The sequence below is a fragment of the Heterodontus francisci genome, chromosome 15 (assembly GCF_036365525.1).
Source record: "Heterodontus francisci isolate sHetFra1 chromosome 15, sHetFra1.hap1, whole genome shotgun sequence".
Lineage (NCBI taxonomy): Eukaryota > Metazoa > Chordata > Chondrichthyes > Heterodontiformes > Heterodontidae > Heterodontus > Heterodontus francisci.
In genome coordinates, this window is record NC_090385.1 from 17,239,641 (window position 1) to 17,263,836 (window position 24,196).

General features: G+C 42.9%; 2 protein-coding genes across 9 annotated transcripts in view; one reads left to right on the top strand and one right to left on the bottom strand.

Annotated features, from left to right (window-relative positions):
* LOC137377497 (CD99 antigen-like protein 2) overlaps positions 1 to 8,942 on the top strand; it is a 141,041-nt gene extending 132,099 nt beyond the window's left edge. For all 4 annotated transcript variants that reach the window (XM_068047153.1, XM_068047154.1, XM_068047155.1 and 1 more), the window contains one exon: positions 699 to 8,942. In XM_068047153.1, the coding sequence (XP_067903254.1) occupies positions 699 to 763 (65 nt within the window). In that variant the 3' untranslated portion in view covers positions 764 to 8,942. The remainder of the gene's footprint in view (positions 1 to 698) is intronic.
* A 2,277-nt stretch (positions 8,943 to 11,219) lies between these two features.
* mtmr1b (myotubularin related protein 1b) overlaps positions 11,220 to 24,196 on the bottom strand; it is an 85,575-nt gene continuing 72,598 nt past the window's right edge. For all 5 annotated transcript variants that reach the window (XM_068047159.1, XM_068047157.1, XM_068047158.1 and 2 more), the window contains one exon: positions 11,220 to 13,212. In XM_068047159.1, coding sequence (XP_067903260.1) covers positions 13,051 to 13,212 — 162 coding nt within the window. In that variant the 3' untranslated portion in view covers positions 11,220 to 13,050. The remainder of the gene's footprint in view (positions 13,213 to 24,196) is intronic.

Genomic DNA, 24,196 nt, shown 5'->3' on the forward strand with positions numbered 1-24,196 from the left:
GCGGTAGTAGCAATTTGGTGAAACAAAGAAATACACTAATTACTTGGGTGGTACTGAAGGAGAATTAATGTCGAAATCTGCAGGAGAGCAAAGAATTTACACACGGCTGGCACAAGGGAAATATAGTTGCAGGACAAAACTGGGTGTGCATGTGGCTTCCACGTCTTCATAGATTGCATCAGGAAGAAAAGATCCAAAAAAGTTTACTAATTTCAAGAGAGCTGATGTGATTTGGACATAAATAAGCAGCTGTATAGCACAAGACAAGGGCAAGCACATCTGAATTGAGAAGCAGATGCAGTAGGCTGACTAGTTAGCAGATGAACTTAAATGGCACAAGGCAAGGTTCCAGACAACATTCTCTGACCTTAGCAAACCTTTACGATGTTGCTTGGTGAGATTGCTGTGACTGGCACAATCACAGTATGATCCAATCTAAACCGAATGTCAGCAACAATTCCTATGTTGGGCTCAAGGAATGAACAGTTTCAGAAGTTTTGGTGCTGATCCAGACTATGCTAATCACTGCTTGAATGTACTGTGGGCTCTGAGAAAGGGTGTCTGCTGACTTTGTTTATATTTCTGGACTCTCAATGGCCTTGGTAATGTACATTGCCTGCCTCCCCTATTTATAATGATCTATGTCTATGTTTTCTTCCTGACATCCATCGCGGTGGTTTGGCTGAATCTTCCTGCAGCTGACCGAAGCCTCCTGCAGACGCAGTCAGAGAAGCCTCCTGCAGACAACGCAAATCAGATCTAGATTGGAGTGCTGGAAAATACAGCCTTTGCCTTGAGACCGGCTCCTGCTTAAAATGGCTTTTTTTTGTTTTATTTAACATAAAACGGCTACTCAATGGAAAGTGATTCCTGACAACCTTAGATTGGCCCTTTAAATATGTGTTAGACCAGTGGTTAGAGAAGGTACAGGACGCTGGTTCAATGTTGCCGTACATTCTACATAAAAAATAAAGGACAACGCGAAAGTATTTGACTTGGGTATGAGCAACTCACCAGAAGTTGCAGCTCGGACAAAGCATGTATTTTAGAGATTTCTTTATGGTGCTTTAAGCAAAAATTAGGTTTAATGGGTAGAGCTGTTGCTGTAGCAGGGGGAGGGTGTGTACAGAGTGACACCGTTCTGGTGAACAGCCATGGGTTGGTTCTGTGTAAATCAAAAATGATGGCAGAATTAAGAATGTGATACATTCGTTCCGGAGAGCAGTGTGTCCATCCCCAGCAATTCATTTTCAACCCTTCACAAATGCAAACTAGAATGATTTGGGAAAAAAAAATCATACAGTTAAATATCTGCAACTGAACAAAAGCCTTTTTTACAAGAATATACTTTATTCATAAAATTTGTAAAAATACAAAACAATTCAAATTGGGCATTTCATAAAGTGCAATAAAGATCAGTTCCTGCTCACAACTGAGGAAAACCACCCTTCTCTCCTTTTTTTCGTGCAGTGCTGTTAGAGATTGTGGAGAAAGCAGTTAAAGCTGAGCCAGGGACTTGAAAGTCCCCAACATATGATTGTGACTCTGGAAGACTTAAATATTCCTACTTTAAGATTCAAATTTTTCCATCATCGTAGATATTCAGATCAGGCCATCCCGTTCACTGGAAACTGAACTTTAGAAACTGGTCCGGGGAGGGAACTGATAATTGGACGCTAAATGCTGTCAGTGTCTGGTAACAGAAACCTTACATCTGCCAGTTCATTTCCGCAACAATGATAACTTTTATCTGAATTGTTATTTCAAATTTTACACGATTGAGGGTGTGCACCTTTAGAAGAGGTTAGTGTGTGGATGCAGCTTCCTTGCATACATATTTTTTTTAGAAGACTGTAATCAGTATTTAACTCCACAACTCCTTTACTGGTTGAACACCTTGCTTGGATCAGTGCCTGCTGTATGAGTGCTAGGGAGGCATAGTGGTAATGTCACTAGACTAGTAATCCAGTAGCCCAGGCTAATACTCTGGGGACCTGGGTTCGAATCCCACCATGGCAGATGGTGAAATGTGAATTGAATTAATAAATCTGGAATTAAAAGGCTAGTCTAATAGTGACCATGAAACCATTGTCAATTGTTGTAAAAACCCATCTGGTTCACTAATGTCCTTTCGGGAAGGAAATCTGCCATCCTTACCTGGTCTGGCCTGCACGTGACTCCAGACCCACAGCAATGTGGTTGACTCTTAAATGCCCTCAGAAATGGCCTAGCAAGTCACTCAGTTGTATCAAACCAAGGGCAATTAGTGATGGGTAATAAATGCTGGCCTAGCCAGCGACGCCCACATCCCACGAACGAATAAATTAAAAAAAAAATCAATTTTCATAAGCAAAGGGCATAAACCACTACACAAAGCAAACATAAGCAAAGTATTTATCCTGTATAAAGTTCTGTGGCTGCTAGTCTGTACCCCTTGTGTTTTGTTAGAGACAGAACAATCTACATTAAAAGTTGTTTTTGGTTCACTCCCTGTAAGTCTCTCACTTGCTTCTTGTTGCACCTCAGTTGTGCTACTTCAGCAGATCCTCTGATTTGAACAATGATGTGGATTAACTTTAGAAATATAAAACAAACCAGCCAGTCATTGACCCTGAGTTTGGAATGTACAAGCATTTTCAGCTGCACTTTGCCCTCGGCAGTTTCTAAGCAGCTACAATGACCTGATTTGCCAACTTAGAGCAGTAGCCTTTACAGGAATAGGTCAGACTGGCAGCTGAAACATCACAGCTATGCTCCAAAGCTAAAGCTACCCATAAGCAACTCACAGGAGATGTCCCAGTTTACACAGTAAGTTTGATGCACCTGAAAATGGCAATTTTAGATTAAAAAGTGACTTTTGTTTCCATGACCTGTTCTCAGATAAACTTTATCCTTTAGCTTTTAAACGGGCCCATCTGTAAAATCAGGCAATGTAAGCTTGCACAGTGCTCTGTAAAACTGTAACTCCCCACTAATTTAAGAAGAATTTAAATAAATTTTCCAGCTGTTGCATGGATCACATCTGTTTCAGATATTCCAGTCAGAATGCTGGAATGCGTGACTGTTTGCAGATTGCACTGACTGGGTTATGCTCATTGCTGGCTTCATGATTGGAGGAATGCGGTTAGCCTCATCGTCTGTAAGCAGGTGCTTCATCTCAGTTGTGTGGCTACTTACTGTTAACACACACAGCGTACACTCAGCTCACTGGGGACTGAATACCAAGTGTGCATGCTCCTCAAAATTCCACACCTCTGCAAATAGAGTAACACTTCAACAATCGTTTACCATCTGACTGCCATGTTTTAAACAGTGCCTAGAAAATACTCCGTGCAATATTGGCATATAGTGCTTTTAACTTGTTGGTATGATGTTGAGCCTGCTTTAAACAAGACACCAGGTGCTTTATTTTAAAAGGGGCAATGAAAAAGTAATATCTTAAGTGAAATGACAGTCATCAGTCGAGGTACAATGTTGTGTTTAACTCTTAAAAATGACTATTAATCTCCCACATATCCCATTAAGTGCCATTAAATCTAGGATTGTACCCAAATTGGTGGCCGGTTGTTGATTTGGCAAATGTATGTTGGCGGATAGAGCCTTCTGAGAGGCAATGTAATAAATACCAGTCACTCAGCGCTGCAGTGTAGATGCACTTCAAGTGAACAGTTAATGACAGTCACCATTGCAGTAAGAAGTTATATATCTGTAGCACCTTTCACATTCTCAGTGTGTCCCAGAGCACTTCATAGCCAGTGTAAACAGTTGCAGATTTTTTACAGATATTTTTCCCTTGCCAATTTTCTTCTGCTTCCTTACTGCAATTTAATTTTATGTGCAACTTCCAGGAGCTCACCTGGATAGCAATCATTCATATGTTTGCCTTGAACAATGAGTGGAGAGATACTAGTGAATCATGGGGTAAATTGCAGCTATACCCAATCCTAGCCTCACACAATATTTACATCACTGAATAATTGTCAGGAGCGAGAACCCTGTCTGATTTGTCCCACCCCTCTTACCCTCACCTGGGGGCAATGCAGCATCCCTACAGTCACAGACATATGCTGTAAAATTACTATTGGGGTGGGGTCTTTTACTGTAACTTTAGCAGAAGATTAGCTGAAGCTACTGAGAAACCACTAATGACCATTTACTTCAGGGTTTCTGCCAGTGTGACGGGGAGAATCCTGCGGGTGCATTTTGGACGCAATTACCCGATTATGACCAAAGTGGAAACTTTACCGCCATTCTGTATACCATGCTCCCAAGTCATTCTCAGGGCCATAGAGTTCATCCTGTTCGTACTTTAAAAATCTTAAATACCTTAATAGGATCTCTTCTTAGACTTCTCTAGTAAATGCAAATTCAGCTCTGCCATCCTGTAGCTCCTGTCTGTTGCCAGTTATCATCTGTTGCATCTGTAAAACTTGATAGTAATTTAATGAGCTTTAGTAAAACTAAAAGAAAATCCCTGCAATTCATATTACAACTGTTTTATAAAGGATTGGGTTGTAGTTTATTACAAGACATTGGGTATAGACATGTTAAACCCCCTGAACCTGGTTATGGAAGGCATTTGAAGAATGAGATTTACAACCCTACAACAAACTACTACTGTGTGAATGTATATGTGAATGTGACTCAGTGGGTTGAATTTTCCCCAGAGGCGGTCAATTAAGAAACTATCTCCAGGAGCCCCATCCAATCCAGTATCAGGAAGTCAGGTCAGTGGAGATGGTGGGTAGGGTGGTCGGCTCCTTTGCGGTATGGATGCTGCTGAGGGGCCAGCAGCAGGAGTGGCAGCAGCACCATGTAGGAGGGGAGCAGCAGCCATTGCAGTAGGTACAACATTGGCGGAGATGTCGGTTTGCATGAGTGGCTGCAATGGCATGTTTTCTGCTTGGAGAGACCTGAGCACTGCGATTTAATGCTGACAACTTAATAAAAGGCCTCACATGGTTCGGAGCATGGACTTCCCACTGTGAAGCTGCCTCTGCTCAATTTCCAGGTTCCTGACACAGCACCATCAGAAGAATTGCAATCCAATTCCATAACAGGGGCTAATTGTTCCATTAAGTGCTCTAATTAGCTACCCCCCACTGCCAGATGGGTAGCCATTGCTGCAGGGATCCTGCCCGGTGGGGCTGGGAAAATTCAGCCCGGTGATAGTGTGTGTGACTAATTGCGTTTTTGAATGTGAATGCTTGTGTGTTGTTATGATCGTCTAGTTCATACAGTTTTTAGAGGTCACTTTTAGTTTTGGGGAAATTGTAAATGTAAGGTAATTGAAACTCTGGAATATAAGGTTTGCCAGACCACTTTGCACTTATAGGGTCAGAGTTTGGGGGGTGAGAGCCATAAAACAGCAGGCGATCCCATTTAGTTGGGGAACTGAAGTCAGTAAGTCTGAAGTGAATTGCCCTGTCTTTATTAGCAATATAAATTATTCATGTCGTTATCCAGAATCAAAGGGAGGTTTTGGAGTTGGAGTTAATTCGCTTAATGAGCTTAAGTTTCTATCTGGGACAACCCAGATGTACCATATTGCTATGAAGGTAGATTATGCAGGGACATGCCCTTTTTGGTCTTGGATGTTTCATCTCTGTGATTGCTCACAGAAAGTTAGTCTGTGTTTTGGAGCAGATTGGACCAGGTTGAAAGAGAATCTCCCAGAAGCTGGGATAAGGAATCAAAGGCCTTCAGGAACCAGCAGTGTTTGTGAGTTGGAGTTACTATGCAAGAATGAGGGTAAAGCCCTTGCTCAGTCTTGGGAAATCCAAATTGGTGAGATGTTGAAATAGGACTGTATGGTTTGCCTCACTGGTTGCTAGAGGGAGAATCCACAAGAAACACCTCACTTCAGAAGATAGCTGGGAAACTAAGGAGAATTGAAGTGAATTCCTAAGAACTGTGGCATTCCTTTGGTCCCAGGAGAAGTGAAGGAACCCTGAGGATCTTGTAAAGTATAGGGGAACTCTTGGGTGCAAGTAAAAGTCAAACAGGGAGTGTTCTGTTGACATTTGAGTTTAACATATAAGACTTAACGTTCTGTTGAGATTTTCGGGTTTAAAGTATAAGACTTTATGTCCTGTTGGGATTTTGGGTTTAAAATATGTGATTATAAAATATAGTGTTAATTTAATAGTGTTTGCTTTGTTTGGCTCATGTAAAGGTTTTTGTTTAAAGTGCAAAATCTTGTGGTGTAATTCTTTCAGTTAATAAAAGTTCAAATTTTTTTTTTTTTTAAAGTTACTGGTCTCCAACGGGATTATAACAGTTGTTACAACCAGGTGAGAAAGGTGTCTAGGGGTCTTTTACTGTCTTCACCTGGTCTTAATGTAACAGGATTTAATTTTAAACACACTGTTTTGTGCTCCCCCCTTGGTGAATCATTGTTCATCACTTTCCAATTATAAGGCAAAGAAATTAGCATAAACAGGCTTTCTTAGGTTTAAAGAAGAAAAGTGAAATTTATTAAACATTAACCTTAAACTCTAATTTGGTTAACACCTATAGATACATGCTGCGCCCCACACTAGCATGCATACGCGATACGCACATGCAAATAGAGACAGAAAAGAGCAGGAGAAAAATAAAATGGAGAGGTTTGAGGCAATATCAGAAGAGTTTCTTGTTACTGTGCTCGGAGCTCACTGTAGTCCTTTTGTAGGTAGTCTTGCTTTTCGTTGGGGCCCAGTATTCTTAAATCTCTTGGGGTTCATGTGTCTTCAGTGGTTCTTCAGTTCCATGAGAAAGATATGGGAACAGACAGGAGCAAGATGTTCTGACATTTAAAACTCTGCAGCAAGTTCAAATTCAAAAAAGCTGCCAGTTAGTCATGTGACTAAACTGGTCTGACCAGGTTTTCTGTGTATTGGAGAAGCAGGGACTGGGTCCTTTGTTCCAACACTGTCTGCTAGTATGCACAAAAGGTCTTTCCGGCGAGGGGCTTGTCAGTTCCTTGTGATAGGCCCTCTTCCCAGCAGCAAGTTTAAGTTTTAATATTCATGTGGCGAAGTAATGTGTGCCTCATTCTTGGCAGGTGGGTGTCTGTATGACCCAGTAGATACAGATAGTTCTGTTTGTGGAAATTTTAGTAGGCTGACTATTTAATCTTAAAATATAATAGGCAGTTGAGGGAAAACTCTCATAGTGATATATTTGTTACATATTTTTGATGCATATTAACATGTTCATTTTAGTTTGCCAATAAACAAGTCACACATTCAACTGGTGATTTAGACAGCTCTTCCAGGAAAGATACTGCTGCGATTCATATGATTGACAGTTCATAAGTACAGGTCATGCTTTCAAATGTCTTATTTATCCACCACCCAGAATACGACTGTGCAATTATTTTGAAATAATATCCTTTGGTTTGGATTATATACTGCAGTTTTCAAAATATACTCAGCTAAGTTTTCCTTGGGCCTGATTGTTTACATTGATTTATGCCCATTTTGAATTTAGGAGGATACTTGGGTATAATTTGACATCAGGAAAATGGGTCCAATTTGGGGTGCACAAGGAAGAGACTCCAGATCCATCACCACACTGATGTGTGATGGTGTAACTATCAGTCTTTCAACATGTCTCACCTCCTCACTCTCTGTGTTCCTATTCTAGCCTCTTGCAGATTATCTGTTTTCATCACTCTACCATTGGCACCCGTACATTCAGCTGTTTAGGCCCTAAGCTCTCGAATTCCCTTCATAATCCTCTCCTTCAAGACACTCCTTAAAATCTACCTTTTGACCAAGCTTTCCTAATCACTTATGTGACTTGGTGCCAAATTTTGTTTTAATAAAGCTCTTGTGAAGCACCTTGGGATGTTTTATTACGTTAAATGCAAGTTGATGATGTATAAAGAATACTTGAACACACAGAAACCCCTAATAAATGTATAACCAAACCTCATGGGTGACTCTGGTACTGAACATTGTGGGTGTCTTCATAACATCTCACAAGAGCAGGTTTTTGACCAAAAGGTTAACTTGAAGCAGCTTCTAATGTTATAGACAGTATGAGAGATGGGATGCATGTCAAAAACAATGAAAAAAAATCAGTGATACAGCTGTGCCTGGCTCAAATTTAACTTGAAACTTTTCCCCAGTTTATTATTTATGTGGATTTTAAATGCCAAAAGCAAACAGCACCTTACAATGAATTGTGCATGCTACATGCTTGGATGTTATGTTAACATATTTAGACTGTTGTTTCTACTAGTTCCACAACTGTGTCAAATCTGTTGAGTATTTCTTACTCTTGTAGTTAACTGACGCCGAAGTACATCGGCAGCAACACAAAGCTAAACCCATCAGACGCCCAGGGCTAAATTACAGAGGTTTATGCAGTGTCAACTGGTTTAGTGGATGAAGCTATAATTTACTCCTTGTACGTTAAAATGAGCAAATGGTAAAGTTCCTTTAACTTGCAACTGTTTATGATTGGGTGAGTTGTAGCAGAGATGGACTGACACACAAATGATGTGTTCTTCCATACAAAGGTGCAACTTTCAGAAAATACAGTAAGCTGAATCATGGTGTATAGTGAATGCAGCAAGATTTTCAAATAAATGGATAATCAACTATTTAACGAATATGGGAGAAAGGTAAACTTAATAGTGTTGTAATTTAAAGAAAAGAAACACTGCGTGAATACTCCCATGGGTTTATTGATTTTTTTGCCACAGGCCAATGCAATAAATGCAGGAGACAAGAGGTTAACAGACTAGCTCCAGATCTGTCCTTTCTAATAGATGATGGCATGTTTAAATTTTAGTTAGAATACAGCTGTCTTATGTAATTTCAGCTACGATGTGACTTAGTAATCCATGTTGAACTGCAAAATCTACCACAGTTGACGTAACTTTGTACCTCAGTGACTCTTAATATTGAACTGTAAACACATTGAAAGCACTGAATAAACTTGTACTTGAAGTGGGTTTCTACTTACTCATTATTACAACTAGCAGAGACACACAAAACGTTTACAGTCAAATTATTGCAACAGTACATCTTTAAATACAGGGTTTCTAGTTATTTTTTTCACCAAAAACTTCTCACTTTGTAAAAAGATAAAGCTGGCCATCTGTAAAAACAGGCCTAGGAATATAAATACAAATTTTGTCAAGAGTCTGTCCCTGTAGCTTGTTTATAGTCAGACTATGGAAGTCTAATTGGGAAATGTTTTCAAGTTGAAAAGGCAGGTTTACATCTAATGGGCTCAATATTATTCAAGGAATTAAACACTCTGGGCGGGATTTTATGGGCACCCCTGAGGCAGGGATCATCACGACAGGGCAGAGGACCCATCGCCAACCAATCATACTGGGGGGGTGGGTAAGGCCAATGACAGCATTCCCACCTGGAGGCCGACTGACGTCCTTAAGTGGCCTATTAACGCTGCTGGGAGCTTGCCAGCTGTGGGGGGAAGCCTCCACCATGCAGGAAGGTTGCTTTGTAACATGAGGTGCACGCCCTGCAGGCTTGTGGGGGGGGGGAGGGGGTGTCTCTCCATGGGCAATCTGTGGCCCCTGGAGAACCCCCCCCCCGCCCCCGGGCCAGTAACCACATCACTCCCCAAGCCCCCCCACCTCCTGGCCTGCACAATCATTTCCCCACCCCCTCTTGCCGGGGGCCTTACGGACTGACCCCCCCCCCCCCCACCTACCTCTGTTCCAGGGTGCCACCTCTGGGCCCGGATCAAAGACCACTGCAGTGGCCAGCAGTCCCAGTAGCACTGCCCAAACTGCAGTACTGCTGGCCCTCTGATTGGTCGGCTGTACTTGGAAGTGGGATTCCCCGTCTTTAAAGGGCTGGAGACCCAGCTTGTGATACTTTGATTGAAAAAGACTGGAGGAGTGTTCTGGGGGGCTGGCAGGGAGAAGGCTAAGGCGTGGTTCCCCCCTCTTTTTTGGCTCAGTGCCATGAACCCCACCACCTACACAAAATCCAGCATGCTATTTCCTATATCAGCATCTACTATCGAAGAAAACACTTTCCCAATTACCAATCTTCTTTCATGACAAAGTCCTTGTTTAGGATTCAAGTTTCGTAGCAAGATTTATAACTGCTCCTTCCTGGAGTTCAAGTTTGTGTGGTGGCGTGAGTTGGAGTTAGAGCGTGTAGAAACTCTGGAGGGTATAGACTGTTATCTTCATTTATAGAATCAATGCTGATGTATTCTTTTAATGCACCCGGCAGCTTTTCTATAACATTTTCCTTCAAATCTAGTGTATCTTCATTTTTTTTAGCACAAAGAATAGCTTTCCAATACTAAGTTGTATCAAATAATTGTTACCTACAATTTTGCCACACTTAACCAATTTCATCATCTCATCCATCCCTCTCATCAGTCCCATCCCATCCCTCACGGAACCAATCTCTCCAGCCAGAGTAACTTTGTTATTACCTTACCTTAAGTTATTTTTGTTCTCCCAATGCCCCATCCTGTCGCTACCACCAATGTTTGGCAGCCGCACGTGCATCATGCGTTCCAGTCCTCCACGTGCCCCATGTGCTTCTGCATGCACCAGGCACCGCCCACTACATCAACCCACCAATTTATGCATCCCTTAAACTGACCAATCAAAACAGTCCAGGCAGACAAAAACTGACATGATTATAGATAGTTTGGTCCTTTTTCCAGTAATATTCATTTTACTCCTGTTTTAGAATGTAATATCATTGCTGAATATGTTAGTTAAACAGTTCATTGCTGTATAAAATCTGAGTACCAGTAAATCACTGTGTTTGGAAAATGATTTATCAAACTTTTATTTATATAGTGCCTTTCATGCCCTTGGGATATCTCAAAGCACTTTACAGCCAATGAAATACTTTTGAAGGGGAGTCACTGTTGCAACACAGCAAGCTCCCACAACCAGCAATGAATCAAATGGCCAGATAATCTGTTTTATTTGAGGATAAATATTCGCCAGGACACCAGGGGGAACTCCCGTGTCCTTGTTCTTCAAAAAGTGCCATGGGATATTTTACGTCCACCTGAGAGCGCTGACAGGGCCTCCTAGTATACACGATCCATTTAAAATGTATTACATTAAAGGCAAACCATATCCATATTTAAATGTATCAAATGTTCACTACTATAAGATCACACCATCACCAAAGTTACATGCATTTGTACTTCCCAACTGTTAAGATGCTTTAAAAATGTATTATGCTTTTGTGTGTAAATGAACTCAGGATCTGCAGTATTTTAAAGCGTTATTTATCCACTTCAGAAATACGTACATAGGTAGCAATGTTGGCAGTGGGATTGCTAGTTTTCTTTGATACAAGACACAGGCAGCCGAAGTTGAAAAGCCACAACACTACAGAAAGGTAAAAATTAACACTTGGTAGTCCAGGAATTGTTATGGAACAGATAAGGCTTTGCTAGTCCAGACTGTCAGCCATTTACAGCACTTGCCAATCAGGACAATCCAGATGTGGGACATTACCAAGTTGCGATTAGCATTCGGCCTTTGGGTCCAGGTACAATTAAAATAGTCAGTTTTAGATACTTACAATGTTAGTTCAGCTCTCTCTCATCAGAAACCCGAAGTATAGATTCAAATTCAGCTTTAGTTTATCCAAAGCCAAACTCTGATGTTCATCTCAAATACAAAGTGCATCAAGTTTACAAAAAAATGGCTAAAAGTCGAACTGTCTGACCCATTTAGCTAATATCGTTAAAAGTCACTTGATCAGAAAGTGATAGACAGCTTTGGGACTGTGGTTAAAACATGCAATCACTGGCCTCTGGTGAAAGATTTACTCAAGTACTGAAAAAACAAATATAAATCTTGTCAAGGCAGTCATAAAAATAATTCATGTGAAGTTTGAATCCTGCATCACTATAAATGTAGAATGGGACACATCTACAGAACATCACTTCATTGGAAGAACAACTGGAATGAAAAAATTATAACCTTGTCATACTTTTAAATCTGGTGTTCAAATTCTGCATTAATGGCACAAAGGACACTTTCCTCTTTTGTACAAACAAAAGGCCTTTCCTGGTTCCAAGAGCTTTGCATCTTCTCTCCCGTGATATTTGCAATCTCTGGAATCCTTGCTATTACAAATAAATTGAGTTGTCTAATTATGCTGCAGCATTCTTGGCACAAACAGACTGGATGTCTTGGTGTTCGAGTCCTCCTTCAGTAAGCAAACAAAACTTAGACATGCACTAACCTCTTCTCCAGACAGGAAAAATACATCCAAACTTGGAAGGGAGATGAAGTTTCAAAAAAAAAAGTTAATATCAAACCATACACCTGCCCTAACCACATTTCAGCTTTGTGTGTGTACGTCATGGGTGAGAATATTACTACCAAGTTTTGAAGAATTTTACGCATATGAATTCACTGCTACCCAAGACTTCAAAAAATTCTTCTTGGAAGCTTCCGAGAAGTGTTTAAATTTATGTGCAATGATGAGTTTAAAGATGGGGAATGATAGAGCCATTTATTGGCACTACATAAATTTATCCAGATTTTATTAAGGACAAGAAGTTAAAATAGTAATAGTAAAGTTCGCTACAAGAAAACAAAAATGGGACTCATTTTTGGGTTGTGACAGGATACCTGCCTCCAACCCCGAGTCACAAGTTCAAGTCATAGACGGCAGATGCTGGGCATGCTTTGGGGAAGAGGAGGGTTGAAATGTTGAGGAGTCTTCTCATTAGTTGACTGCAAAGGAAACTTGGCACTGTGGTCCCTTGGATAGGCTGGCCCATCAAATATGTATGCTCCCCACCACCCCCCTTTACTGGCTAATTCATGGATTGACCCACCAAAGTTTAGGCCAGCTTGTAGAGTGGCACTCAAATCTACCCTTCCACTGAAGGTCTCAACATCAGAATGGTCATACAACAGGGGCATCCACACATAGGCTTTCAAAACCTGAAACAGGCTGCCAAGTATTGCACACACACTAAGAAAGGTCCGTATTTACAGCTTTCAAGTACACGTTGCAGTCTTGCCAGTTGTAGCTCCAATGACCGGGTATCAGCTAACCATGGCAGAAGGAGAAGGGGAGTTCAGACAGTTGTCTGTACAGGTGTCACTGAATGAGTGGGCGAAGCTCTTTCAGAGGAAGATGACACCACCATATTGCTGACTTCACGCTGAAGCTCCTCGACTTTCTTCTGAAGCTCAGCACGGATGCCGAGAAGCTCTTTGCAATTCTGGTGTATTGGCACCTGTCACAGAAAAGTATAATGAGATCATCATTCAAAAACAACTCTCATATACCCAGTCACTGCTTTGCAAGGGTCAATAGTTTGTTGGTTCATAACTTAAAGTTTTCTTCAATGATCTAACAGCAACAGGCCTTGTGTTTTAGTGCAGCAAGCGTCGCAAGACACTTTTGACATTGGACAGGCAGATGGCAAACAGTAGGGCAGAAGAGCAAAACACACTTGGTCAAAAAGACGGAAGAGGTTTTCGATAGGTGGAGTGGGTAGTTGCAGTAAGATGTGGGGCCAAAGGAGAATGTTCCAAAATATTGAGTGGAGGCATTTGCAAATCTGATTTAAAAAAATAATCTGCAAAGCATTAGTAAAGCCCAACCACATTGGTTTAGTTTTTGCAATTTTCCTAGATGCAAAGTCAGTTGAGAAAAACACTCGAAACTCAGCTGATGGTTGAAAAGATATTCATCAAATGATCACATTGAGATGTTAAAATGCACCGAGGGAGCATTGGTGCAATGTTTATTATTTGTAGGTTGCAGTAGTGCAGACTAAAGGAACACAACACACTAAATCATCTCAGAAAGGCTGATGCATGAAGTCTCGAAATCTACAGATTATAAATACATCCTTGGCAACCCCAATATCAAAATCACCACTATTCTAGTTATCATACAACCTTGCAACACAAATGGAGGCCATTCAGCCTATCATGCCTGTACTGGCTCTTTGAAAGAGTTAGTTGATTAGTCCCACTTGCCCGCTCTATCCCTATAGCCCTGCAATTTTCTTCCCTTTAAGTATTTACTTCCCTTTTGAATGCTATTATCGAATCTGCTTCCACCACACTTTTAGGCAATGAAAGTGGCCTGGGGAGGCGGTGGCCTAGTGGTAATGTCGCTGGACTAATAATCCAGAGCCCAAGCTAATGCTCTGGGGGGCATGGGTTTGAATCCATCACGGCAGATGGTGAAATTTGAATTCAATTAATAAATCTGGAACTAAAAGCTAGTCTATTGGTGACAATGAAATGATTGTTGCAAAACCGTCTGGTTCACTAATGCCCCTTAGGGAAGGAAATCTGCCAACCTTACCTAGTCTGGCCTACATGTGACTCCAGACCCACAGCAATGTGGTTCTTAAATGGCTTCTGAAATGGCCACTCAGTTCAAGGGCAATTAGCGATGGGCAATAAATGCTGTCCTAGCCAGTGACGCTCACATCCCAAGAATAAAAAAAAAATTCCAGATCATAACTCGCTGCACAAAAGAAATTCGCCTACATTCAGCAGCCAGAATACCATTCTCCCTACAACCCCACTACTCAAATACAATGTCTTGTGAAGCAGCTACAGTCGAACTCAATGCAGGATTGTTAGTCCAGTACATTTGGACCTTGTGTGTGTATAGATCTGATTCATGTCTGGCAGATCTTCAGCTATTTATGTAGAGGAAGCTTATACAGTCTTCATTCTTCAAATGCAGGGACAATCCCCATGTACCGATATATAAACTAGCCTGATAGCTTCTGGGGAAATCACATGAAAATGAAATCATGCATCCTGCACTGTAGGGATGATGCCCAGGGGTACGTTAAAGCTCACCCTATTCTATAGCTGCCACCTGAGCATCCTTAATCAGTGTAGGACACACTCAAACGTTCATTTGGCTCTCTGTGACTTTTTGCTTTCGGCCCTTGTGTGACTTCCCCAGATCCATCAAGCTCAGCTGTACTTTGGTGTCAAGCACTTGGGTATGTAGCAAAACCACCATCACCTAGTGGAAATGAACTGAATTTATTTAGTCTCCTTAAGACTTGTGCAGTGAAACTATAACCGAAGTGGAACAGAGGGGAGGAATCATTTATGGGAAGGTGCCTATCATTTAAAAACTGAAGAACATGCAAGATATAGGTTCCGAGCAGCACATGGACTGGAAGTTGGTGAGCAGAGGTGGGGGGGCAAAACCCCACGTCCACCAGGTTCCTGCTCCACTGGCACAGCCACTGCAAATTCTCATGGAATTGGGTGGTGGGGGGGGGGGGGGGGGGGGAGGAGGGCAGACTCTTTGTCCCCTCCCCCATTCCACATGTGGTTTCAGGGTGGCTCCACTGGAAATCCTGCTAGATATACCACTCAATGATTCTGGGTTGCAGGGAGTGAGCAAATAGGCAATTATTCTTGGAGAGATCAATTTTCTTTTGATTTCATGGCCTACTATCAAGCTTTATGCTCTGCAGGATATTACATCAATGGATCTCTGAGCAGACAGTCCTGTAGTTTTTCCCCCCTGCCCACTAAAGGCCTGCTTGGATATACAATTGAAACCCGACCCGGGCCTGACCCAACCACATCTAACCCGAACCCGAGTCTTTTGTTCTTTTCCTGCGCCTGACCCAACCCAACCCAACTCGACTACCAGAAATTAATGACACTTACCCTTACTCTTACTTCCCTTTAACTCCCTGAGCAAAAGACAGCACTTCCACTGCATCCGACCTGGCCAGACCCAAATCCAACACGTCGTGGGGTCCCGTCGGGTTCAGGTCGAGTAGCCATGCTCTACTGCCTACCACCACCCCAATCCACAGAATGGCAAGTTGGCTGTTCTGAAATCCTCCCAGTCTCACTGGCTGGGTGCCCTGTAGCCGAGGCATCCAACCACCCGCCCCAATATGGTAATCCACCCTCGGATATGGCACAAGGTCATGGCAATACCAATGCAGTGGACTGGAAGCAACAGCACCACGGGAACTTCCAGCCTCTGCAATCTATGTGTCTTTATTCTGTACACCACAAGAGGATACCAAAATAGTACAGATCTGAAGAGGGTCAAAGGCTGCATTAATGCCACAACACCAGTTGTCAGCATCCGTATATCAAAGGATTTACTGTGTGCCATAGTTCAATCTTCGGTGGGCCGAAGGGCCTGCTTCAGTACTGTATCTCTCTATGACTCTATGACAGTAATGGTCTGTAAATGTGTGAGGATCTCTCTGCATTTGTGTTATGAATTGGAATCTAATTAAACAATGCCCAGGGAGGAGCCGGGGGACAGATGATATGACCCTTAATTTGCCCCTGCATCCATTTGTCTTTGTAATGCTTCATCTTTTACCATTGCTTTGCAAGCACCTTCCTTGTGAAATAAGAGATCCTGTGCAGCTTAACCTGCTATATCATGACAATATTTTCAAATCTGTGCTGAGTACAGAAGTTCTCCAGAACTTACGAGGCCTCTACTCCTTGAGGCTTTGCAGAATGATAGAATTATAGAATGTTACAGTGCAGAAACAGGCCATTCTGTCCATTACATCCATTCTTCAAATGAACCACTAAGTCTAATTCCATGCTTCTCTTTATTCTCCCGACCCTTTGAAATTCCTTTGTCAAGCAACTATCTAATTGGCTTTTTAAAAAGACTGCATTTGCTGAGAATGCAACCACTAGGTGGCACAGTACTGACACATGCACAAATGCAGCCTCATTCACTGAAACAGTCTGCGTCGTCTCGGGCAGCTGCCAGTAAAAAAGACGGCGCTGCTCAATTTAACACAAAAACCAAACCCACCCTTAAACCCAAATCCCCACAGTGGCTGCGATCGCCACCTCCCTCCCACCCCCAATAATAGCCCGTTCCCTCCTGCCAACGCCCTTGTCTCTGCCGCTCCTTCCCGCGCCTGTCTTCTTGGCGCTCGCTCCCTGCTTCTCTCCCACCCCTCCCCCCACCCGCTCGCTCCAGGATCGCCGCTTCCCTCTTATTGGCCACTGGCTCCTGCATCGCCCCGTCACTTGCTCCCTGCCTTCCGCTTTGGCGGCTCATTACCCACCCCCCGCCACTTCTTCGGGCAGCGCACAGGGAGGGAAGGGCAGGAGCGAGTAGCTGCGGGGGGGGGGGTGGTGGTGGATGGGAAAGGGAAGGGCGAGGGTGGAAGCGAGTGGCTGAGGGGAGGCAGCCGTGAGGCGGGTTGGAGGAGGAAATTGAAAGCGGGAATGGCGGGAGAGAGCGGGGAGGGGAGTGGGGACGGCGGGGGGGAAGCAGGGTCGGGGAGCAGGGACGTGGATATCAAGGGACGAGGACTGATGACTTGGTTAGGACAGCGTACGCGCACTTTCATACTGTCAAGCTGGCAAATGTTTGCACGCACTCGACGTCCATGATCGCTCTGCATACATTCTGCGTTGTCATGAGTCACTTAGTTTTAAATACTGCTCATTGCACAAAGCAACATTATAAAATTTCTGAGATGTTAGAGACAGTTTATTGGAGACCTACTCTGTTCAAAAAGATGTTACAACATTTTTCATGATAGAGCTGAGATTAAGGGGTGACCTAGTAGAGTGCCGCAGGAGTGTGCAGAGTTCTGATGATAAGGTGAGTAGATCATTTGCACTTCCACTGACTGATTGGCAGCATGATGAGGAGAGTACACAAATGCAAGATAAATACAAAGAATTAGAGATTAGACAGAAATTGTCTTTACACAGGTTAGTTAGAACATGCTGTTGTTGAAGCAGAGTCAATCAGCATTTTAAAACAAAGTGATTCCTGTCAACGTAGAGCATGTGCAGAGCGGTCATCAGTGCGTGCAAACATTTGCCAGCTTGCCAGTATGAAAGTGTGCATGCACACGCTGACATCACCACGTAATGAGGCCCTCACCCCTCAATAGCCATGATCGCTGCCTCCATTCGCCCGAACAGTATCCCACTCCCTCCCGCCGTCCCCGCTTCAATTACCACTTTCAATTTCCCGCTCCAACCCGCCGTGCTGCTACCTCCTCAGCCACTTGAAAATATTCACAAGGATGTTGCCTGGTTTGGAGAGCTTGAGTTATAAAGAGAGATTGGATAGGCTGGGTCTGTTTTGCCTGGAGCAAAGGAGGCTGAGAGGGGACATGATAGAGGTATATAAAATTATGAGAGGCATAGATAGGGTAGATAGCCAGAGTCTGTTTCCCATGGTAGGGGTGACTAAAACTAGAGGGCATAGATTTGAGAGGGAGGAGGTTTAAAGGGGATCAAAGGGGTAAATTTTTCACACAAAGAATAGTGGGTATCTGGAATGAGCTGCTTGAGGAGGTGGTGGAAGCAGGAACAGTAGCAACATTTAAGAGGCATCTGGACAGGTATTTGAATGAGCAAGGCATAGAGGGATATAGAATCAATGCAGGCAGGTGGGATTAGTATAGATAGGCATTAAGGTCGGCATGGACGCAGCGGGCTGAAGGGCCTGTTTCTATGCTGTATGACTCTATGACTTGCTCCCGCCCTCACCCTTCCACCCTCAGCCACTTGCTCCCGCCCTCGCCCTTCCCCCACACCAGTCACTGGCTCCCACCCTCGTCTCTTTCCCCCTCGGCTGCTCATTTCCTGCATCGCTGCTCCCCACCGCTCCCCCCCCCCCTACCCCACCCCCCCCACCAGCAGCCACTCGCTCCCACCCTCGTCCTTCACCCCACCTCAGTCACTGGCTCCTGGCCTCGTCTCTTCCTCCTTCGGACAGTCACTCCCTGCTGCGTTTGCATTGTGATAAATTGAGCAACGCGATCTATATTACTGGCAGCTGCCTGAGATGTCGCAGACAGTGACGTGTCAGTGGATGTAGCTGCGTTTGCACATTTGCCAGTACTGCGCCACCTAGTGGCTGCGTTATCAGCAAACACAACCTATTTAAAATGACCATGAAATTCTCCACATCCAGTTCCACTGGCAATGATGAAAACTGCCATGGCCCTCAGGACTGGCCAACACCACTGTTACAAGCAAGGGTGTGCAAACGCAGCAATGCCAACTCTCAATTTCCCCCTCTCGAGGAAGCTCTTCACTCTCGGTACATTCCGGTTAGTCTCAGGTTGAGACTTTGAGCTCACTGAGCCCTGATCCAACCAGTCTGACACCACAGGTTAATGCACTAACTGAAAACGCTGCCTTTCGCCATTTGTTGTTCAGTCAATAGCTTTCAATAACTGTAATATTCATACTGCAGAGTCCCAGGTTGTGCAGCTGCTATCATTCAGTCTGAATGTGTTTGATGAGTCTCGTGTCATGCATATAGATGAAGCACTGAATGACTCATAAACCAAGATGTATGACATTCAATAGTTGGATGCATGTAGAGTGCATTTCCATGTACTTAATAGGATTAAAAACTCTTGACTAATTTAATCAAAGGCTGTAAAAGTTAAGGCATTTGTGGCAGTGATTAACAACTGTGATCAACTGACAGCCAACAAATAAATATAAAAGGCAAAGTAATTTTAGCTGCTATTTTCTTTACTGCAATGCAGATTATCTGGAGACTGCTTTGAAAAAAAAGGTGCAAATGAATATTTAGTACAAGAAGTTTCAGGTAGCTGTTTATTACACCCATATTAAATATTTACGTCATAAGGGTGATTTTGTTTATATAAGAAAGTTTATAAAATCAAACCATCAAAAAAAAAGAGCTAACCCTCTAGAATCTGGTCATTTTTTTCTTTAAACATATTTTTTAATAATGGTGATTATTCAGCAGCCCAGTAACCTCCGCGCTGTCCCCTATACAGAGCCTCTGAATAAGTTATTGTCTTAAAACAAACAGCAACTCGGAGAACTGTAAAAGGATCTGTCTGGCCCTGGTACAAACTGCTGCAGACTGAACAACAATTACGTCAGCCCTTTGACCTCTGTGCCCTCACCATAATGCCTAAAGCGGGTTCAGTACTAATGAGAAAAGCAGGCAGACAATTGGGACATTAATCCCAAACAGTCAACAATTTCTTTACATTATTACATAGAAAAACATGGAAATTACAACCAGAAATGGGCCGTTCAACCTAACCCGTCCATGTTGGTGCTTATTCTCCATTAGCACTATCCTAATCCCATGCGCCCACCCGGTTTCCACAACCCTTTAAGCCCCATTTCCCTCAGACACTTATCTAACCTATTCTGAAATGTTGGTGTGGTCGCGGCTTCAGTCACAAACTCCACTAGTGCATTCCACAGCTTCACAACCTCTGGAAACAAATGTTTCTCCTGCTCTCTACACTAATCTCTTGCATTTAATCTTATATCTAAGCTCCCTCGTTCTAGACCCCTCAATCACTGCAAACAGTCTAGTTACGCTGTCCCATCCCTTTATAATTGTAAACACCAATCTCAAATTACCCGTAAGAGGGTTCAGAGCAAGTACGTTCCCGTACAGAAAAAGGATGGAACTAACAAATCCAGAGCCCCCTGGATGTCAAGGGGCTTAAAGGAAAGGATAAAGAAAAAAAGGGAAGCTTATGACAGATACCGTGGGCGCAATACTGCAGAAAACCTAGAGAGTATAAAAAATGTAGGGGTGAAATTAAAAAGGAAATGAGGAAAGCAAAGAGAGGGCATGAAAACATATTGGCAAGTAAAATCAAGGAAAAAACAAAGAGTTTTTATCAATACATAAAGAGCAAGAGGATAACTAAAGAAAGAGGAGGGCCTATGAGGGACCATAAGGGTAACCTGTTTATGGAGGCAGAGGACGTTGGTAAGGTTCTTCATGAATACTTTGTGTCTGCTTTCACAAAAGAGAGGGACAATACAGACACTGCAATCAGAGAGGAGCAGTGTGAAATATCGGATGAAATTAACATGAGGAAGTATTACGGGGTTTAACATCTTTGAAAGCGGATAAATTCCCAGGCCCAGATGAAATGTATTCTAGGCTGTTAAGGGAAGCAAGGGAAAAAAAATAGCAGAGGCTCTGACCAGCATTTTCCAATCCTCACAGGCTACAGGTGTGGTGCCAGAGGACTGGAGGACAGCTAACGCTGTACTATTGTTTAAAAAGCGAGTAATTACAGGCCAGTCAGTCTAACCCTGGTGGTGAGAAAATAATTCGAAAAAATTCTGAGGGACAGGATAAATCATCATTTAGAAAGACAGGGATTAATCAAAGGCAGTCAGCACAGATTCGTTAAGGGACGGTCGTGTCTGACTAACATGATTGAATATTTTGAGGAGGTAATAAGGAGGGTCAATGAGGGTAGTGCATTTGATGTAATCTATATGGATTTTAGCAAGGCTTTTGATAAGGTCCCACATGGCAACTTGGTCACAAAAGTAAAAAACCTGTGCGATCCAAGGCTAAGTGGCAATTTGGATCCAAAATTGGCTCAGAGCCAGGAAACAAAGGGTAATGGTCAATGGGTGTTTATGTGACAGGAAGGCTGTTTCCAGTAGAGCTTTGCAGGGCTCAGTACTAGGTCCCTTGCTTTTTGCGGTATATATCAATGATTTGGACGTGAATGTAGAGGGCATGATTGAGAAGTTTGCAGATGATATAAAATTAGCCATATGGTTGATAATGAAGAATAAAGCTATAGCCTGCAGGAAGATATCAACAGACTAGTCACTGGGCAGAACAGTAGCAAAGAGAGTTCAAACAAGAGAAGTTGAGGTGATGCATTTGGTGAAGGCCAACAAGGCAAGGGAATACACAATGAATGGTAGGATACTGAGAAGTGTACAGGAACAGAGGGACATTGGAGTGAATGTCACAGATCCCTGAAGGTGGCTGAACAGGTAGATAAGGTGGTCAAGAAAGCATAAAGGAAACTTGCCTTTATTAACCGAGGCATAGAATATAAGAGCTGGGAGGTTATGTTGGAAGTGCAAAAAACATTAGATAGGCCACAGTTGGAGTACTGCGTGCAGTTCTGGTCACCACACTATATGAAAGATGTGATTGCACTAGAGAAGATACAGGAGAGATTTTCGAGGATTTTGCCTGGACTGGAGAATTTCAGTTGTGAAGGAAGATTGGATAGACTTGGGTTGTCTTCTTTGGAACAGAAGAGGCTGAGGGGAGACCTAATTGAACTGTATAAAATTATGAGGGGGCTAGATAGAGTGGATAGGAAGGTCCTATTCACCTTGGTTGAGGGGTCCATAGCCAGGGGGCATAGATTCAGTGCAAGAGGTAGGAAGTTTAGAGGGGATTCGAGGAGAATTTTTTTACCCATTTAAAGCACTGAAGGCCATTCGGCCCATCGAGTCCATGCCGGCTCTCTACGGAGATATACTGCCAGTCCCACTCCCAATCCCTGCAGCCTTGCAAGTCTAGGGCCAAAGGTGCGGGGGGTCTGGAACTCACTACCTGAAAAGGGTGGTAAAGAAAGAAACCCTGATAGCATTTACAAAAGTACTTGGATCTGCACTTGAAGTGCCGTAACATACAAGGCTACGGACCAAGAGCTGGAAAGTGGGATTAGGCTGGATGGGTCCTTGTTGGCTGGTGTGGATATGATGGGCCATATGATGGGTCTCCTTCCATGCTGTAAATTTCTATGCTTTAATAATCGCCTCTGTTTTAACAAAAGTCAGGACCAATTTTTCAAATCTTTTTTCATATTTTTATTTCCTCATTCCAGGCAGCATCCTAGTGAATCTGCACAGTTCTCTCCCTATTGCCTCAACATCCTTCCATAGCATTAAGTCCAAAATTGTATGCAGGACTCCAACTGTGGTCTCACTAAGGTATTCTATAGATTTATCATGACATTTCAGCTGACATTCTATACCTCTTCCCATAAAACCCAGTATTTCATTAGCTTTTAACAGAATCATAGAATGGTTACAGCACAGAAGACAGACATTCGGCCCATCATGTCCATGCCAGCTCTCTGCAAGACCAACTCTGCTTGTCCCACTCCCCCGCGCTTTCCCATAGCTCAGCATCTTTTTTTTCTCTTCGGGTGCTTATCCAATTCCCTTTTGAAAGCCACAACTGAATCTGCCTCCACCACACTCTCAGGCAGTGCATTCCAGATCCTAACCACTCGTTGCGTAAAAAGAATCTTCCTCATGTCACCATTGCTTCTTTTGCCAATTCCCTTAAATCTGCATCATCTGCTTCTGTCAATATAAATAGTTTCTCCCAATATACTCTGTCTAGACATCTCCTGAATGTGACCACCTCTATCAAATCTCCTCTCTACCTTCTCTTCTCTATTGAGAACAGCTCCAGCCTTGCCAATCGATTCACATAACTGAAGTCTCTTATCCCTAGAACAATTTTCATAAATCTTTGCTGCACCCTCTCGAAAGCGTTTACATCCTTCCTGAAGTGTGGTGCCCAGAATTGGACACAATACTCCAGTTGAGGGCAAACTAGCGTTCATCATAATTTCCTTGCTTTTGTCCTCTATCCCTCTATTTATAAAATCCAGGATCCCATATGCCTTTTTTTTTTTAAGCACTTTTGCAACCTTCCCTGTCCCTTCAACAATTTGTGCACATACATACCCAGGTTCTTCTGCTCCTGCACCACCTTTAGAATTGTATCCTCTCCTCGGTCTCCCTACAAAAATGTATTATTTCGCACATCTCTGCATTAAATTTCATCTGGATGTGTCTGTCCATTGGACCAGGCTGTCGATGTCCTCTTTAAATCTATCACTATCCTCCTCACAGTTCACAATACTTCCAAGTTTTGTGTCATCTGCAAATTTCGAAAATGTTGTGCCCTGTACACCCAATTCTAGGTCTTTTTAAAAATTGTTTCATGGTATGTGAGTGTCACTGGCAAGGCCAGCATTTATTGGCCATCCCTAATTGCCCTTGACAACTGAGTGGATTGCTAGGCCATTTCAGAGGGCAGTTAAGAGTCAACCACATTGCTGTGAGTCTGGAGTCACATGTAGGTCAGACCAGGAAAGGGCAGCAGATTTTCTTCCCTTAAGGAGATTTAGTCAACCAGTTGGGTTTTTACAACAATCAATGATACTTTCGTGGCACCATTACTGAGGCTAGCTTTCAATTCCTGATTTTTAAATTAATTAATTGAGTTTATTAATTAATTGTATTTAAATGCCACCAGCTGCCATCATTTGAACCAGTGTCCCTAGGGCATCAGCCTGGACCTCTGGATTACTAGTCTAATGACATTACCAATACACCACCCTCTCCCCCGCAAAAAATATATATATCAAGAAATGCAGTGGCTCTAGTATTGAACCCTGGGAACTCAAC